The following is a 20,338-nucleotide window of genomic DNA, read 5'->3' as shown; positions in this document are numbered from 1 at the left end:
TTTTTCCTTAATGTTTTTCTGTTGCTTCGGATTTGAGAAGGTGACATGTCCACAGGTCTGACATACACATTCAAATTCATTTTCTATCAGCTTACTTTTATGTTCTATTGTGTTAGTGAAGACTTCTGGGAAGGAGTGACCCATTAGCGCCTTTGGGAAATCTTTTTTCTTGCCTTTAATAGCTCGATGAAAATCATCCTAAGCCAGTGACTTCCAGGTAGATTATGAAATGTTGCTGCGCGTATCTGAGTTGCCTCATAAGATGTAATATCCAGAAGGCACTTTATGATATTCTATTCTATAAACAATATTTCATGGAATTTAATTCAGTTTGGTTGCAGAGGTTTCAATACATATTTGAGTTTTTTTCTAGATTTTGCCATAACTCACAATAATGAAATTTAATTGCCAGGGTTTTTAATCAGAAAGTTTATCCTCTGGAAAAAATGAAATATATTACAGATATCCTTCACTTAAGATACTTTTGACTATGCCACATATTGATCTTAAAGGAAGCCTAGAGGAGGTGACAACCAGCTCTAGTAATGTGAAAGATGGAGATGAGGGCATTTTCAGACTGAAGTTAAGTAATATCAGAACTGGAATTTACAAGCCACCACTCTTAGCCAATGAAAAAACTCCCGCAATAAGAGGCAAATTTGTAAAATCCCCCAACATAGAGTCTTGTGGAGGAGCACTTTTATAGCTAACACACTGCAGGTGCAGTCACCCAGGGAACTGGTACCACATTATCAGTTTTCAGTAGTGCCTAGGGAAGTCATTTTAAGTGGAAATATTCTTATTCTGTAATGGAAGCTAATGGCAAAGTAGAATTAACTTCACAGATTTTTAAAATAATAAATCTTATTAGAGAAAATGTATTGTTATGCTTTGAAGAATAATGGCAAGTATGATCATTTAAAAATACAGGCCAGGCATGGTGGCTTACGCCTGTAATCCCAGCACTTTGGGAGGCCGAGGTGGGTGGATCACTTGAGGCCAGGATTTGAGGCCAGTAGTGTCAACGTGATGAAATCCCGTCTCTACTAAAAATATAAAAATTTGCTGGGCGTGTTGGTGCATGCCTATAATCCCAGCTACTCAGGAGGCTGAGGCAGGAGAGTTGCTTGGACTCAGGAGGCAGAGGTTGCAGTGAGCTGAGATCACACCACTGCACTCCAGCCTGGGTGACAGAGTGAGACTCTGTCTCACAAAAATAAAAAACAAAACATAAAAATAAAAATACGTAGATGATTTTTTAAGCAAAGATTCTTCAGTATCTTAAAAATAATCTAATATTCTTACTTACATATTATTTTACCCTCCAACTTTCTGAAAATATTGAAATCTTTCAGGAAAGAAATGACCACATTCTGATATTTTAGTATCAGTTGGATCCAAACATAATTTCATGCTTTATTTCCTTACCTTTTTAAAAAACTGTCATTTTCTTTATCTCTCTCTACTTAAAAGCAAAGATTAGTTTTTGGCCTTCAGAAATGCTACAACAAAATTTGGGCAGATGCTGCTTCAGCAGTTCTTGCTATTTGTTGGGGTGTCTTAGATCCCAGAGTTTTACCTTTCAAGTGAAGAATCAGTCTTATCATAGAATCTTTAGGGCTTGAACAAACTGAAAAAAAAAAGGTTGTATGACAACCAACCAAAAAATCATGATGTTTTGTAATTTCCGGTACCATTTCTAAGAGCTTTGCAATCATGCCATCCTTGTTCAAGTTCACCTATAGGAAGTCATGCAAAGCTTCCAAACCTAATTTTGGGCTATTTTGTTGAAAAATACCTTAGTTCTTTTGTTTGTTCGTTTTAGATAAATTCACTTTTATTTCATTGTTGCAGTAAAAGTTATACCAAAAGACTTTGGAATGTGGGGTGGCTTAGTGTATGTAAGAGGAAGTATACTACAGTAATTATAAGCTTACTTTATCATGTTATTTTGTTTGTTTGTTTTTTAAATAAAGAGAGACGGGATCTCGCTCTGTTGCCCAGGTTGGAGTGCAGCAGCACAATCATGGCTCACTGCAGCCTCATCCACCCAGGCTCAAGCGATACTCCCACCTCAGCCCCCCAAGTAGCTGGGACTACATGTGTGAGCCACCATGTTTGGCCCTGTCTTGTTATTTTTGAATGGCACTTAGCACACATACCTCATGTCAATACTTGAATGCTCTCTAAAAATGATTATTTAAACAAGATTATAACCTATCTCTTAAATCTCAGTCTCACTAAGGAAGAGACTGAACACTGGATATCCAGAGCTATTTGACCAAATCAAAACTATGTTTTCTTCATTCAGAACAATCACATTTGTTAATTTATAATTATCGATGATAATTAGCCTATGAATTGAAAAGCTATTTTTTACAAAATCAGAAAATACAACCAACTTTAATTTAACTATGTTAAGGCAGGAACCACATCTCTTGTGGCAGAGAGAAATTCAGTATTACGATTACATTAAAAATAGTTAAAACATGGATTCAAATAGATTTAATGGAAATTTCTTTGCACGATAAAATGGAAATTTACTAGCATAAGGAAATCAATGGAAATTTATTAGCATAAGGAAATCCATCTGGGCCTTTCCTGAATTCCTGAATAGTGTCGCAGACTCTGAATGACTGTGGTGTGTGATCTTGGATTTGGTGGCAGCTCCTTCTCCTTCCTTTAGCTGTTGCTTTCCTGTTAGCACAGTATCATCTGTTACTGGAGTCTCACATCCTTCTCTAAGATTCACATTCCAGTCTTTAAATCTGATTATCCGGCAGAGGAGCCTCACATTTACAGCACAGATTAAACACATATTTTTTTTCTGATCATTGTTGCTTGAACCAAACCAGCAATGCCTTCTCAGTGTCACGGGAGAACTTTCTTATGCTTTTAAACATTTTCAGGGTGCTTTATCTAAGAAGATATTTTTAAAAAGTGTTTATTGTCTCTTCTAACAAACTCATTCCATGTTGCTATGTTCTTTAAAGCTGCTCCCTCTTCTAATACATTTTTAAAATTTTTGTTGAAATGTACTCTCTATATCTTTGTTTTGCTTTTAGTTATTAGCTTAGTATATAAACTTAAAAATGATCAGACAATTGTATATCTTCAGTTAGCACAGAATTCTGACAAAGGCTAGCTTTACCAGCTCAATTACATGCTGTGTGTCTCACTGGGGAGTGTTGGGGGCATTCTCACATTGACATGGACCCAACGTGGTGTCCACTGGTAACTGTTCAATATAAGACCTGCTTACTGATTTCTAGTAAGTTTGTTTTTGAATTTTTCTTTGTGGCTTACTGCACAATTAGGGTAATATAGCCTCAGGTCATTTTCACTTACATAGCAAGTTTGCATCTGAGATCACTTTGATCTCTATCTTCTAACTTGACCTTCATAAAAACCTAATGAGGTTTTACTTTATAGATAAATAAACCACCACCCAGAAATCTGAGGGACTGGTCCAAAGTCACATGCTTGGAGAGGCCAGGTTTTGAGCCCGAATTTCCAATTCTCTCTTCCCACTATCATGTTCAGGTCATCACTCCATGAAACCTCCAAAAACACTGCTGTTTCTGTAGTACCCAAATATGCCTTTCTCAGAATTTAAGTAAATATCAAAAATCTGTATATGTTTTTGATATTTACTGAAATCCTGAGAAAGGCATAGCTGAGACAAGTCGTGATATGCCAAGTGAATAGAAAGGGGGTTGGTTTAACTTGCACTATTCATACAACTTCTAGTGAGGCATAATGTGTATGTATACACATTATAGGATATTTTAAGAACATCTGCAAAACAAGTGTTCAATGACATGTATAACTGTTCTTTTTAACTTTTGAAGGCCTGCTTCAGTTATTTTTATGCGACTGCTTGTTCTTTGGCCTTGGATGTTTGCACTGTTAATTTAAAAATAATACAAGGACTTAGATAAAAGAATGGGCTGTGTTAGATTAGGCCTAGGTCATTTTACCTGCAATTATGAAGGCCTTTCAGCATTTTTACCTATTCCTAGTTACAAAAACTTATTAACACAGAAAAAAAGCCATTACAAAATCTTTAATTTCAAAAGACTTTGACCTATCTTTATGAAATATGTATTTAGAATTCGTCATTTCACAATTTGTTGTCTCTTGGTTCTTGTTTTTCTTTTTTGTGTGCGTGATCTTCATCTACTTAATAGTCTGATTATTTTCATTAAAAAATTTCCTGCTAAGGTGTCATTTTTAATAAAAATTTATTTATTTTTTAGAGCCCATTTTTGAAGCTATAGTTTGTATGTTGAACACTTCTAAAACTTTTTACTTATGAACAAGTATGAATTGACTTTACAGTGTGTGTGGATCACTGTGATTGGCACTATGTAGATGAGAGAAAGGAAGGGTGATTATTTGCTTGCTTTTGGAACTTTACTGGGCTTTACAAAATCTTTAGCATCACCTCTCATCAAATTCATAAATTATATGACTATTTTTAGATGCTGTATTCTGATTCATTCTTAGTGTCTAAATTATCTCAGGTAGCAAATGTAGGTACTTCCGATTTTGAAGTTTTCTGCAAATTTAAATATCTCTAATTCCCAAAGAATATTTTCTATTTTAAATTCACTTTCACACTTCTCTAAGGTCTTTTCAAGCGGATCAGCATTCCTATCACCAACCTTAAGATGAAGAAATGGAGGAATAATGTTTTGTTTTGTTTTTCCAGGATGTGGATCTGTTACTGACAGTGCCAGACTAGCAATCAGAAATCTTTCTTTTTCCCTGATGATTAATCATACTTCCATTGTCTGAAAAGTCAGGGCTAGCTCTTGCCCCTAAGCAGAAAAGGCAAAAGAGAGGATAAGTAGGAAAAAAGAAATGGGTATATTTTCGTTTAAATTTAAATATATTTCTCTCTTCCTCAGGAGAGAGTTATGTATGTGGCTCAATAGAGCCCTTCAAGAAACTGGAGTACACCAAGAACGTGAACCCCAACTGGTCAGTGAATGTCAAGACCACCTCGGCTTCTCGAGCGGTGTCTTCACTGGCCACTGCCAAAGGGAGCCCTTCAGAGGTGCGAGAGAATAAGGATTTCATTCGGCCCAAGCTGGTCACCATCATCAGAAGTGGTGTGAAGCCGCGGAAAGCTGTCAGGATTCTGCTGAACAAGAAAACGGCTCATTCCTTTGAGCAGGTCCTCACTGATATCACTGATGCCATCAAGCTGGACTCGGGAGTGGTGAAACGCCTGTACACATTGGATGGGAAACAGGTAAGAGACATATTGTGATGTGACTTTGCCTTTGAGGCAAGAACCAGGGAGTTGGAGGGTGTACGTGGTTAAAGCATACATTTTGCTCAAGTTGTTAAAAGACCTGGGTGACTTAATCAACAAATATGTACTTGCTGGCCCTAGAACAGTCAGAAGTTTGAGTTGAGCAGGATTATTCTTAGGAATAAAGTAAGAAAAAAAATGCGTATCTTTGAAGATTAAATAATTACTCAGGGATTTCTACTTTTTCATTTATTATTGCTTAACATAATGGTTCTTTTCTGTCATCTGTTTTCAGTTTTCTCATAGGTCTTATAGCCTTAAGGATGACTGAGGTATGGAAGTAAACTGTGACCAGTAGGGACAATTCTAACTTATTTCTTTGACCTAAATATTTTATGATTTTAAGTCTTTGTAGTGTTTGTTCACTGGTGAGATTTACTTACATGTTATAGATTTTCAAATGTGTATCTAAGAAATGACATATTTCCATCTGGATAGCTTTAAAGTCATATTTCTAGAATAGTATTTATCTTGTATATTTCAGTGTTAAAATAAAAGGGAGGTTTTTTAGCTACAGAAGGAACATCAGTTGACTTGGATGGGTGATCATTTTAATGTGAATTGGTCAGATGAATCCAAAGGAAGCATCACCTTTTGTTGTCTTGGGTGGATTATTTTTGTAAAGGTTTGGCAGAACCTTGATGGTGAGTTGAATTAAAAAACATTGATTATATGTACAGCATGATTTGCTAGTCATTCAGAGTTTACCAGATTACATTTTTGAGCACACTATCTTTGATGGAAGTGTAGTTTTTAATGTGGTGCTATCAAAATGCTTTAAAAAAATTTTTTGAGGGATAATTTGAATGATTTGTATGTATAGAAAATACTAAAATTAAAATGATTCATGAATTAAGAAACTGATCTTATTAAATAGAAGACTCCTCCAAGTTCTTAAAGGGTAGCACGTTCAAACTTTCTGAATTAGAAATCGATGCTAATCCTAGAAAGAGTATTAGTCATGAAAGAATACTTCCCTTAGGGATCCATTCAGATGCTCTAAATTATAAAATTCATTAGGAAAGAAGGAATATGTGCCAGTTGTTCATTTGTATTTACCATCTTTTGCTTGTCTGATAACCCTTGCCCTAAGTATCATGAGGATAAGGATCCTAATGGATGAGATTCTCTAATGAATGAGATCTAGTCTTCTAGATTTAAGAGTCTGTAGCCTAAATGTCATCAATCTATCAATGACCAGAAAGTTCATGCTGGCTTGTGAGTTATAGTAGCAATAAGATGGCAAACTTCACCTTTACACATTTAAACCCTTCACTGGCTCCATTTCTAATGAGTTTTTCAAACATCTTGTAGTTCTGAATTTTCACATACTGAATTTTCTCAAGATGGGAGTTCATCCATTTTCATAAATATATACCTATTCAAGTAAATATTTTTATAAAGTGTCTCATTAGAGTAAAGAATACCTATGGATAAATGTTCCCTCTCCCTGCCTCACTTCAGAATTTTAGTAGCTCCAAAATGCTACTCTGAATCTAAAAATCAGCTTTAATGACTTTAGCTAAAATTTGCCATCAGCTGATTATTTAATTTTGTTTATTTCAGGATCCCTAGAATCCCTAGAATAGGTATGATGTTCTCAATTATTTTCTTCCTTACTGAATTTGTCTAATATCAGTATTTGATAACAGCTAGTCTGCTGTGGTTTACATGTAAATAACCTGAAGTCATGGGAAGGAATCCCAGGTTTAATGTCAAAAGACCAGGATTCAAGTCTTGGCTCAGTCATAGATTCCTTATGTTTTTAGCAAAACACTTAACTGAGCCTCATTATCCTCATCAGTGAAACACAGATAAAATGATTACCTGTATTTTATAGAGTGCTTGTGTGTCAACTATGATGATACATGCGATAGCAATTTTGATATATAATGATGATAGCTTTACTGAGCATTGTTCTAAGTGCTTTGCATATATTAGCATGTTTAATCCTCATAACAACTTGCTTATTATCCCCATTTAACAGATTAGAACACTAAGGCACAGAACTTGTTAAAAACATGCCCAAGACCACACAGCTATGATTTAAACTGGTCTTGCTCCAGAGCTTGTGCTGGTAACCACTGTACCACTTTAGATTATGTTAAAGCACCAAACTGACGCAAATGTACTGAGAAAGAATTGTTAAGGGAGTAATCTGTCCAAGGAATATCATCTGAAATATTTCTGCGCTGTCCTTTTTTTCCTGCAGTCATTCTGCTGACTGTTGTACTCAACTGTTGTTTTGTCAAGCATTCAGTTTGCTGCTATGGCATTTCCCCTAGTGTTGGCATGTTCTCTTCATAGCAGGATCAGTGGAAAGCTGCAGAGAAATTGGATGATTAAGTGGAAAGAACATAAAGACTTATTCCTTGGGTTCCCAGTGGGAACAAAGATGCTTCCTCATGGACCCCAGGAGTCTTTGGAATCATTTTGGCTCAAAAGAGAAATCTGTCTCATAAGCAGTTTGTTAGAATAGAATTTTTGACAACACTGGCAGAGACTGAGGCTTGATAATCCTCTGAGAATAAACCACTTTCCTCCACGCTGTCCTATGGAATAATGCTTGGCCATAGTGGGGTGGCACCTGCACTGCTACCATCTTGACCTGCCTGTGGTGACATCAGGGTGCTTATGCTGCCAACAAGATGTCACCCTAAGATTACTTGTCCCACCTTTTTAAAAAATGGTTTAACTGAACCCTCACATCAGCTCCATGAACAATATGGGAATTCCAATGCCCAGTAAAGAATTTCATGTTTTCGGATTGAGGAAGTAGAATTGTTTAAAAAAATGAATTGCTTGAGTGCTTTGAGTAAATGGGTAGAGGGGAAGATGGTTTTGTAGATTGCCTTAGGGCAGCCTGCAGGTGTATCCATGGCATGAAAACTGTTGACGCTGGGATTTTGGACAATGGAACCATGAAAGCCGGAGCCTGCTGTTTAATCTGTTACCCAGAGGAGACGGACACTGGAGGGCAGAGACCACATGCCGTTCTCACTTGTTTCTACCACCACTCCTTGCTCCGTTGCCTCCCGGGTTTGTGTTAGCCCTAAGCGAGGAGTTCATCGAACAGTACTTTTCTTGATGTTTTTAGACTGAGATAAGGAAATGAACGTTTTGGAAATGCTGCACAATCTAGAAAAGATTCTGCAGGAAGCTACAATTGGCCAAGATGATCGTTGTGGTTCATAAGCAGCCTATGTGTGAGCAAACCCTTTCTAATAATTTCAACTCCATTCTTTATTCAGGGGCGCTGAAGCTTCAGTAAATGGTTGCCCCAACCTTCCTCGTCTTCCTTGCAGCTTTCAGGGTGACTGCTCACCAGGTCATCAGTCCTTTTGCTGGCATGGCTGGGAGTTCAAGGAAGCACTTACCATGCCTTAATTTCAGTGATGCTTTTTTTTTTTTTTTTTTTTTTTTTTTTTTTTTTTTTTTTTTAATCTGGGCCTTGGTTAGAGACCTCCAAAGAAGAAAAAGGGACATTTTCTAGCTGACAGTTAAAATCATGTCCCCTGAACCCATGTCCAAGGGGAGGATTTGTGGGATCTGAGAGTCTGAGAGTCTCTTCCTCTTGCCCAAGCCCAAGCTCTAGATGTTGGAACTTTGCTGTGGGTTATTCATTTAACCTGCCAAGCAGTTCCTCCCAGAGGACATTTGGAGTATAATTGTTTTTTAAGTGCTTAAAATAAGCCTAAAAGTTACCAGATTTGCTACAAAGATACCCTTGCATATCTCCTGACTCCTTTTATGGAAAAGCAAATCTGGTTTTCTTGAGCTGCTTAATCTGTGGTTCTTAAATCCTTCCTTAGAAACATAGAACAGCTCGTGCCTAAGTAGGTGATTTATACTATAAAGAACACAGATAGGGCACTTCCCAATGATCCCCTTCCCACTGAAATATAGCAGTGACAAACTAGATAGCTCTTTAAGTAGAAAACCAATGCACATCCCTATCTTATCTACTTTTCAACATCAAAGATCTGTGCAACATTACAGCATGGTTTAGTGAAGAGAAAAAAACCCAGGGATGTTATATTTTTATCTTTCAGACATTTCACATAGGCCATGGACTTTATAAAATCTACCACTGCTAGCATGCTAGAGTGAGCAAACCATTTATTGTTTTCCCAATATGGAAAACATTAGGAATTCCTCAGCTGAAGTAAGGGTAGCCATAAACTGATTTGGATGGTAAACCATGAGAAAGCATCATAACTGCCATTTTGAGGACATCCCAGTAGCTGTTGATAAATTAATCCATTATTACCTCTTCTCTGTATCTTTTGATCATGAATCCTTATTGCCTATTGTAAACGTAAAGCTCAAAAGATGCTTGTAAATGAGTCAGTAATTGCCGCCATTTTTTTTAAATTTTTTAATTTTTTTTTATTATTATTATACTTTAAGTTCTAGGGTACATGTTTAGGTGTTTAATACAGGAGTTTATTTGATTACAGGAAATGGTAATGGTGATTAATAGGAATCTATGAATCAAACATCACAAAATGGTCTTTATTTTCTTCCTTTTGGCTTTTAATATCTAATTCTAATCTGAAGTAAAAATAATTTGGTCCACTCTTGAGTTCACAGCGCTTAATGTATGTATTCCTCTTACAAGTGAAAAAACTCATACAAATTATTATTACATCTGACCTTGGCTATAGGAGTTGATAAGCATAGAAAATGTGGAAACTAGAGGTTTCCAGATAAAATGTAAAACATTTAGAATCTGATAGGATTTATTTGGAATGGAAAAGGAGGTTTTCTGTAGCTGTTAACAGCAGTGGTATTTTTCCTTTTTTATTAGTAGAACTTTTCTGTGACAGTCCTAATTAACTTCTGCAAGCATATTAAAACCCTTCATTCTTAGTATAAAGATTGAGTACTATTGATTTGCTACACTACCTATGTAGTAAAGGGAATGTAATACTTTTTAGTTTTGTTTGCAATTGGAGTAAAAAAACAGTTGATACAAGTAATTTAGCTTATACTTTAAAATGTCAAATTAAACTTTTCTACAAAAGCTCAGAGCACATGTTAAACCATCCTCATGATTTATTAGAGCTATGAATTGATGGAAATAGATGATTTCAAAGAAAAAGAAGTTTAAGAATCATAAGGACACTTCACTTACAGAATTAAAGTGTTCAGAATAGAATGTGCTATTTTAGGTCACATATCTTTGGTCAATATTCAGGACTCATGAGCTACACCTGTCCTTATGTAGCTATTAGTGCCTCCAAATTGGGAAGATTTTAAATCCTTTTTTTTTTTTTTTCACTTTAAGCTCCTCTGAGGATGTGATCAATTATAGGTACCTGCAGTGATGTATATTTTAAGGCTTAGATTCCTTTTAGCAAAAGTCAGTTTTCTGTAAATTGCATTCTAGCTCGCTGTAAAATGAATTCTAAGTTCTCTTAGTGTTCCACTGCTGTACTGAAGATAGGCTTTCTAAAGCCCTTCCACAGTGTGCTGAGAGCATCTGGGGGACGTTTACAAGTCTACTGGCTTTGTGATTGCCTTCTGGTGGTGACTTCTCTTGCTTCTATGACAGCTGGAGCCCTGACCTGGCCTGTGAGCCTTTTCCATCTGGCAGGAGCATGTTAGGATGATGGAAAGAACTTGGACTTTAAAGTCAACTGGTCAGTCAGTTATCCCTGCAACAAACAAACAAAAAAATTCAGCTGAGCCTGGACTGAGATTTCAGTCTGGAAAATCTAGCTTGTGGTTTTTCATCCAAGCCTGGAAAATTTAGTTAGCCTACTCAACTTACTGATTAGTTAAGTTTACAATTTCTGTATATTGAATTTACTTATAATGAGGAAATTTGCTTATGTATGCTATAAATTAAGTATAGAGATATGTGATAACGTGACACAGAGGAAAAACATTAGTTCCATAGAATTATAGACTTGAGTTCGAATCTGTCCTCTACTGTGGGCACAGTGAAATTTATCCTCCTGTTGGAAATAGTTCACACCGTGATAATCCTCAGTTTCATCATCCATATATTGTGAATAATAATCATGATAATAATGCTTGCTTTATATGTTGTCACGAGGACTAAATGAAACAATTCACGTGGCAAATTTAGCACTGTGATTGGTACCCAATTGTTGGTAGTTGTTATAATGGAAATGCTGACACTTAGGTTGCTTTTGGAAAAAAATCATATTTTAAATGTGCCAAAGGGACTTGCTGTTTTAAATTATCCTTTTATAATGACTAATCATATTTTCCTTTGTATATGTGGCTTTTCACATGGAAATGCTTCATGATAGAATAAAAAGAGCATGGAATTCGAAATGAGACACTTACTAATATAAAGTCAAATCCTGACTCGAATACTCATTAGTGGTGTGACCTCTGGCAAATCAGGTAAACTCTCTGAATCTCAATTTCCTCTTCTTTAAGATGGCATAGTAATGCATACCTCTTAATATTGGGGTGATAATTAATTGGCAAAATACGTATATAAAGACCTTGGCTTAACATGTGGTAGGTCCTCTAACAATATCAGTCCTTCTCCCTTCTGTTCTCATATTCCAGGCTTTCCTAAAAATATAAGACCCTTGTAGTTGTATAATACCATGAATGTGGAATTGGTCATTTTGCACTGTTTCCATTGTAACTGAATTACTGTACCTGAACTACTAACGACTGTATTTTTATCATCCCATTTATTGTCATTCAGTTGTGAATGCGATGCAGATGTTTTATTCACTTTCTTCTTCAATGGTACAGGTCATTCCTTAAAGGCATCTTTCTATTGGCAATCCATCCCACCAAGAAAGTAATATTACTATTAGTATCATTTGTTGAAGACCTTCTCTGTGCCTGGCACTGGACTCATTGCTATATATATTTACATTGATGATTACATTGATAATGGAAGGTAATCTCATGAACCCCAGCTCTGCAAAGCAAGAACCTACTCATTCTCAAGATTCAGCCCAAAGGTGGCCTTGTCTATGAAATATTTCCCATCTTCTCCGTGTAAAATTGGCAACTCCCTCTCTTGGGACCTGTTCACTGTACATTGTACGTAGCCATGCAAATGTTCATTATGCTGGTCTATTGTAATCCCTGTCTCCTCCTTTCGATTTTATAGGATGAGGCTAGGAAAGGTGTCCTATCAGCCTTTGAGTCTCCAGAGCTTGACCTGGTGAATGATTGAATGACTAAGTAGCTGGATGATTGACCAGTTTGCTGTGGTCTATCCACTTGGCGTTAGCACATGGCTCCAGTATTCAGCAAGGTCCTTACAGGTCATGGCCTCATAGGAGCTGCCTTGGTCACCCTGGGCTGTGGTCATGGGTAGCCATAAATGATGATGGTGCCCTCTGCAGTGTGACCACACACTACATTACCATGCACACCGCACCATGGTGCTTGTTTCTAGCTAGGGCTTCTTCATGAAAGACTCTAGTGTAGAAAAGAAAAAGAATGCATCTGCCAATTTTAGATCATTTTCGCTATTGAAAGCACTTTCATTTTGTGGGGGAACAATAGATATTCTGTTAGAAACATCTCGCCGTCTGAGTCAGGAGAATTGCTCTAAACCTTCCTGACATTGCCTTAGCCATCCAGTGAATAAAGAGAAGAATTGATCAATATGTCCCATGGATTTAAAAATTGGTGATGGGCCAATAGGAGATGTGCATGAAAAGCATCTGGCCTAATTATCACACAGACACAAACCTGCAGTATTCAAGGGTGTTTGTGGTGGTAGAGTATAATATGTTGCACCAGATTTTCCTGATTAGTTTTTAAATCGTTGAAACTAAATTAAATGAAAGAAATCTGTTTCAGAAATTAAATGGAACTTTAAAAATCCAATTTTAAATAGGAACTATGTTGTAAACAACATGCCTTAGAAACAAAAGGACAGATGGGCGATTTATTTTTTAATTGGTCTTGTCCTTTGTAAGATTAATATATAATCTTTGTAAAGAATTTTGAAGGAAATGGGAAAATATTAATATAAATTAAAATTACCCACAGTTATGTTGAGAAGATGGCCCTTGCTCATATTTTGGTCTTTTTTCCTTTATCTTCTTTTTTTTTGAGACAGGAGTCTTGTTCTGTCTCCCAGGTTGGAGTGCAGTGGTGCAATCTCAGCTCACTGCAACCTCTCCACCTCCCAGGCTCAAGAGATTCTCCTGTCTCAGCCTCCCAAGTAGCTGGGATTACAGGTGCATGCCACCACACCCAGCTAATTTTTGTATTTTTAGTACAGACGAGGTTTCACCATGTTGGCCAGACTGGTTTCAAACTCCTGACCTCAAGTGATCTGCTGGCTTCAGCCTCCCAAAGTGCTGGGATTACAGGTGTGAGCCATGGCACCTGGCCCTGTCTTTTTCTTTAAAACAAACAAAAACAAAAACAACAACAATAAAAACCTCAGATCCCACTCTGTGTGCAGTTTGGCTCCTTGCTGCTACCTTCAGGGGACAGTCTGCACGTTCATGTGAGAAACATATCAAACCATCCCCTCTCTAACTTTGTTATTTCATTGTCCAGGGCCAGAGCCCCTGAAGCCAGGTTTCCCAGTGTGCTTTCCTCTCTTGTGACTTGCCTGTAGAGCCTCTTTGTCTTCTGACTTATGGCTGATAGTAATCGTGTTCCAAAGTCCGATCCAGAAGGAAACAGTATGTAAAGTAGCAATTCTTGAGGTGCTGTTCAGTGTCATCAGTTACTGGAGGTTAAAAGTATCTCAGACTCCATCTGCTCTGTCTAGAATCCTCTTAGAAAAAAAGTCACATTTTCAAAACATGTCTGAGTCCATAAGTCCAGTCTAGTTTTTGTAAGTGCCAGGTAACAGGATTTTTAGGTCAATGGGAGCACAGTCACCATGATCTTTTCTGAGTTCCTCCCTGAGGGAAAAGCACAGGGTAGTTCTCTTTCTGTGGATAATCACTTCTGCTTTGCATTAGAACTGTCTGTACACCTGTGTGAGACCAAAATATCCCGGAGAAAGAAGATAGTGCTTTGTGGATTTCTGTATTCACGACTACCCTCATTAGATGCTTACAGTTTGTTAAATGACATTTCTTAGTTTTAACTTGTGGCTCATCCTTTAACAAGTAGATTACAGGGCTAGGAGTGCCCCTACAAGAGATCTGTCCATTCCCTTTTTCTGTACTTGGAAGACCATAAACTAAACTTGCCTTGGCAGATAGTAACATACAATTGACTTTTTTATTAAAAACAAAACAAAACACACACGCAAACCTTCCAGGAAGAAAATAACTCAAGGTAAGCACTAGCTTAAAAAAAAAATTAGACTAGACATTTTGCTGCTGATGCTTTTTCACAGTGAGAGTCTGGAATCTAGAAACTGCTTACACAACAGAAATAAGTTGTAAAGAGTTCTGCTATGTGCACAGGTGTATGCTTCATCAGTGTTCTTTTTTTTTTTTTTTTTTTTTTTTTTTTTTTTTTTTTTGAGACGGAGTCTTGCTCTGTCACCCAGGCTGGAGTGCAGTGGCCGGATCTCAGCTCACTGCAAGCTCCGCCTCCTGGGTTTATGCCGTTCTCCTGCCTCAGCCTCCCAAGTAGCTGGGACTACAGGCGCCCGCCACCTCGCCCGGCTAGTTTTTTTGTATTTTTTAGTAGAGACGGGGTTTCACCGTGTTAGCCGGGATGGTCTCTCGATCTCCTGACCTCGTGATCCGCCCGTCTCGGCCTCCCAAAGTGCTGGGATTACAGGCTTGAGCCACCGCGCCCGGCCATCAGTGTTCTTAAAAACCTCACTGCCAACCAGGTACAGTGGCTCATGCCTGTAATCCCAAGACTTTGGGAGGCTGAGAGGGGCGGATCACTTGAGGTCAGGAGTTCGAGACCAGCCTGGCCAACATGGTGAAACCCCATCTCTAATAAAATACAGAAATTAGCTGGGTGTGGTGGTAGGTGCTACTCGGGAGGCTGAGGCAGGAGAATCACTTGAACCTCAAAGGCGGAGATTGCAGTGAGGCGAGATGGCGCTAGTGCACTCCAGCCCAGCCTGGGTGACAGAGTGAGACTCCATCTCAAAAGAAAAAAATAATAATAATAATTAAATAAATAAATAAATAAATAAAAACCTCAGTACCAAGAGTGGTCCCGAGACAGGAGCAGCAAGGCCACCACGGACCAGGTAGAGATGCAGACCCTCAGGCCCCACACAGACCTACTGAGTCGGAATGTGATTTCAACAAGATTCTCGGGCTGTGTATATTCACATTTAAGTTTCAGAAGTGCTGCTCATGAGACTGAAGAGTATGAATGGAACATCAGAATGCAAAGCCCTAAAGATGGCGAACCCTGGCTGTTGTTGCATGGATGCATTAAACATTAGTTTTAGCTGATTTTGCAGTTTTATTAGCATCCTAATGCCAATGTTGACATCAGATGGCAAGATATGATTGCCAGCAACAACGTTCTGGAAAGCAGCCAGTGCATTAGTGTGAAATGTGTTCTCACTACAATCTAGCCTCAGTGGGCTGCCTCGTGTGGAGGGTGGATGGCTTCCTGTATGGAGAATAAATGTAGGTTAAAGAGGCAGGAAGGCTGAACAAACACTGTGGAAACATGGATCCGAGGAAGAGATTAATGCCACAAAGTGCGTAGGCGTGCTGTTAGAAGTTGTCTGTATCTCCCCTCAATACACTGCACACACTGAATATGATCCCTGTGCTACTTCTGGGTGTCTTCTATGGGAATGAATGGGAGTCATTAACTGGTCCTGAGAACCGATTTTCGATCTTCAACTATTATCAGATGGAGCCCCTACACGAGACAATTCCCGACATGGACGATGCCCAGAAAGACGTGGGCTGTTTTTAAGGTGTGCAGGAATGGAGGGGTGATTCTTGAAAATAATTTCCAGCTATAATAATTTCCTAGGCATGCCCAAGGATTTAGTGGCCAAGAGTCTTATGTACCGCAGACTTGACTGTGGAAAACAACAATGGATGGGATAAGCTGGTGTGAAGGAACCACCTAGTAATCAGAATTAGAGTGATTTTCTTATGACACAGCCTGGGAGGTTAAGAGACTGAGGCGGTGTCGCCTATTTAATTCAGCTGGTGGCTGGCAGGGACTGCACGTCAATTAGGGCAGACGGGGCTTTGCAAACAGCCATACAATGCCCAGTGACCCCATAAACAAGGCCTTTTTCGAATGGGAAGGTCAATTCCATCTCTGAGGTTATAGCTCTAAATTAGGGAAAAAATAATAAACCCTAGAAATAAGTGGGGTCTGTACACAAAGAACCAGTAAAAGGTTCGTTTCTGTCATTGTTGATACAGTGGCCCTAGGAAGAGTAAAATTACTGACATATTTCTCAGGCCATTTCTGGGACTGGTCTCCTGTGAAAGGAGTAGTACAGGCTTATTGTATTTTGTTTCTTGGTAACATCATCATTTTTGTTTGTTTGTTTGTTTGAGACAGGATCTCGCTCTGTCACTCAGGCATCTCACTCTGTCACTGTTACTCAAGGTCACAGTGACGTGACCTTGGCTCACTGCAGCCTCTACCTCCCGGGCTCAAGCAATTCTCTGACCACGGCCTCCCAAGCAGCTGGGACTACAGGCATGCACCACCATGCCTGGCTAATTTTTGTGTGTGCTTTTTTTCTGTAGAGACAGGGTTTTGCCATGTTGTCCAGGCTGGCCTCGAACGCCTGGACTCAAGCAATCCTCCCGCCTCGGCCTCCCAAAATGCTGGGATTACAGGTATGAGCCACCATGCCTGGCCAATCGTTTTCTTATATAGCAAAAATTGCTTTTCTCTTTATTTACATTTTGTGTCAAATTGGTAGACTTAGCCACTGTGTATTGAGAAAAAAATACATCCATTGATTAAATCCTTGCTGCATTTGGCAACAGTTTATAGGAAAAGGGAGAATTTCTGAAGATCATGCTGTGATGCCTCTGGGATACGTTCAGTTGGAGAAAATCTAATCTCATGCATTATTGTATTGTGCAGAGTGCCAGTTATTGACAGTGACCATAAAAAACAAAGACCTGTTACAAAGCCTGTTAGGTGAACAGACTATTCACAAAGTTGTCTTTGGTTTTGCCAAATTGGATCAAGAGTTTCACCTGGGTTTTATTAAGATGATTGTACTTTAGCTTTTTAACATAAATGTCTTTTAATGTTTAAAATATGCATGTCCTTGTAGACTTGTTAGATCAGGAAACATTGATTCAGCATGGATTCTGTGCCAGGCATTGGAAATATCTTAGTTTTCTTTCAGTGAGCAGTGGGAAGTCTTGGGAGAACTCTTCACAATAGAATCCTAAGAGAAGAGTCCTTTTAGACTCACTGCAAGCTTTGTTACTAGAGAAACTTGCTTTTTCACTCTCAGTTCATGAGAGTAGGAGATGATTAATACAGTTAATCTTATTTGAGGATGTCCTTGTACTGTTTGAAAATGTGACTGTCGAAACACTGTGAGTAACATTGCCTTCAAACTTTAAATAACTGAAAGATGTGTTTTACTTTATAGTTGAATTAATAACACTTCTAGCACATTAAGAATCCAAATAATACTGGGCGTGGTGGCTCATGCGTGTAATCCCAGCACTTTGGGAGGCCGAGGCAGGCAGACTGCCTGAGGTCAGGATTCAAGACCAGCCTGGCCGATGTGGTGAAACCCCGTCTCTACTAAAAAATACAAAAGTGAACCAGGTGTGGTGGCATGCACCTGTAATCCCAACTACTCAGGAGGCTGAGGCAGGAGAATCGCTTGAACCCGGGAGGTGGAGGTTGCAGTGAGCCTAGATCACGCCATTGCACTCCAGCCTGGGCAACAAGAGTGAAACTTTGTCTCCAGAAAAAAAAAAAAAAAAAAAAAAATCCAAATAATATTAAAAGCCTACTCTTGTGTATCAGCATGCTAGTAAACAGATTTCCACTAAAATTCGTCCCTGTACTCTAAGCTTGTGGCAGATTTTAGAAGCCCTTAAAATAAATACTAAATGTCCCAGCCCTCAGTTTTATGAGCCTGCACTTTCCCATTGAGGCATATTGAGAATCAGGTGTATAAAGTTCCTATTCATTTTCTACCATCAGTTAAAGTGAGAGGGAAGTTACTTTCAAAGCGTTACAAGGTTATCAAAATGCAAGAGAACTTGACTTTGGAGATGTTTACACCCACATACCTACATTTTGAGGCACGAGAGAACTAGAAGAAGAACCAGAGGAAATGTGAATCTATTTTGAGGATTGGCAACATTAATGGTGCTGTTTTCTAGGTCTTAAAATTACTTTTTTTTTTTTCAAGACAAAAATGAAGCTTTATGCTATGTATTTGAATAATTGCAAATCTCTCTCTCTCAGTGCTTCCCTCACCTGGAAGGGCCAGTATGAATGACCCCACTGTAAACGGATTCTGTTCATGTGACTTTTCCTTTGTCCTATTTGCCTTATAATTTGGTCTGACATCGGCTGAAGAAAGTGTGTCAGATCAGTTCTGGGATATCGCAGCAGCTCTGTGCCAGAAAATGAGTGATAACACTTTGTGTAATGAATCAAAAGTTGGAAGACATTTTCTGTTACAACAGCTGGAAACATTTTCTCCAGTTTACATGAAGATTGCTGAGTACTTGGCATTCCAGGAAGGTAAAGGACTGAATCTGTCCCTAGGGGTGAGGCTTTGTGGAAAAGAATAAAATCGTCTTGTATGTTGAACCCAGACCAGGGATAATAACATCAATAAATGTAGAATAGCAGCTAGTGTTTCTTGAATGTTTACCATATGCCAGACACTAACGAAAATTTCTCTTTTTTACCCCATTAACAGTATTATGGGAGTAGATACTATTGTTATCTCCATTTCACAGATGCAGAATCAGGGAAAAGTAACAGGCCCAAGTGATTAGTAAGTACCTGGTCAAGGCAGACTGACATTCTTAACCACAGTATCATATCTGACATTATATAGTGTTTTCCAAATACTTTAAGTATATAAAATCAGGTGCATCTTTTTTTTTTTTTTTTTTTTTTTTTTTTTTTTTTTAGGTGAGAATGCTCACAATTCATTGCTAAGCTTTATTGGTGTGCCTGCTGGAGTTTATAAGTATTTTTCTTCTGAAATTATCAAATTCCTGTGATCTGTCGTCTTTAGACACAGTAAGATTAATATACTACCCTGTTAAAAGGGTTAGACTGGGTTGCCAAAAGACAGTAAATGTTGAGAAAGCTACTGAAATGTCTTCTTTCAATTTCTTCTAAGTGTTTCTTGCTATTTTGGTTCCTATTTGGATTGTTAATGATTATGAAAATAATCCATTTAGAGTAATTTTAAAAACTTAAGAATCTTACTTTAGATTATTATAAAAATGTATATTCTCAATAGTGGAAAAATAACATTTTTAATGTAATTAACACATCACAGAGATATACAGTACAACTATTTTATAGTGTGAATATCACAAAATTTAAAAACATGTCAACTTTAAAATAAGAAATGATTACAACTTTATTAAGCTGTAATTTTCATACCATAAAAAGCACCCATTTTAAGTACATTATTTAATGCTTTTAATAAATCCAAAGAGTCATGCAACCATCACCACATTCCAGTGTTAGACACTTTGACCAAGAAAGTTCCTTCATCTGCATTTGCAGTCAATCTGGGCTCCCACCTCTAGCCCAACAGCCACTGATCTGCCTATTAGCCACATCAACTTTTAAATGTTGACCTCATTTTTCTATCTGCTTTTATAGAAAAGTCTCTTTTCTACCTTCTAAGTCATTTGTGTAATTATGGATTCACTAAGTTCATTGCCTTTAACCTGTAACTGTAACCTCCATCCTTTCCAGCTCGGTTTGACCAGCGCTGGGTTTTATTGAGGTTTTAGAAGTAACTTATTACAGAGGTTATGTAGCCAGTTTCAGCACCGTGAGCCACTTATTATCTTTGCACTTTTTGCATATATAGTATTTCTGAGCTCACTCCAGTCTTAGGTATCCAGGAGAAGAAACCTTTCATGTTCATGGCAGGATGGAATAATTGTTGTCTTC

General features: G+C 38.1%; 1 protein-coding gene across 6 annotated transcripts in view; it reads left to right on the top strand.

The window, feature by feature from the left end:
* The window catches only part of DCLK1 (doublecortin like kinase 1), a 350,985-nt gene that overhangs the window by 15,166 nt on the left and 315,481 nt on the right, over positions 1-20,338 (top strand). For all 6 annotated transcript variants that reach the window (XM_065533147.2, XM_074021841.1, XM_015439144.4 and 3 more), the window contains exon 3: positions 4,914-5,260. In XM_065533147.2, coding sequence (XP_065389219.1) covers positions 4,914-5,260 — 347 coding nt within the window. The remainder of the gene's footprint in view (positions 1-4,913; positions 5,261-20,338) is intronic.

This window comes from Macaca fascicularis, chromosome 17 (assembly GCF_037993035.2).
Source record: "Macaca fascicularis isolate 582-1 chromosome 17, T2T-MFA8v1.1".
Lineage (NCBI taxonomy): Eukaryota > Metazoa > Chordata > Mammalia > Primates > Cercopithecidae > Macaca > Macaca fascicularis.
Note: the sequence above shows the minus strand (reverse complement) of the source record. Positions and strands in the feature narration are given on the sequence as shown.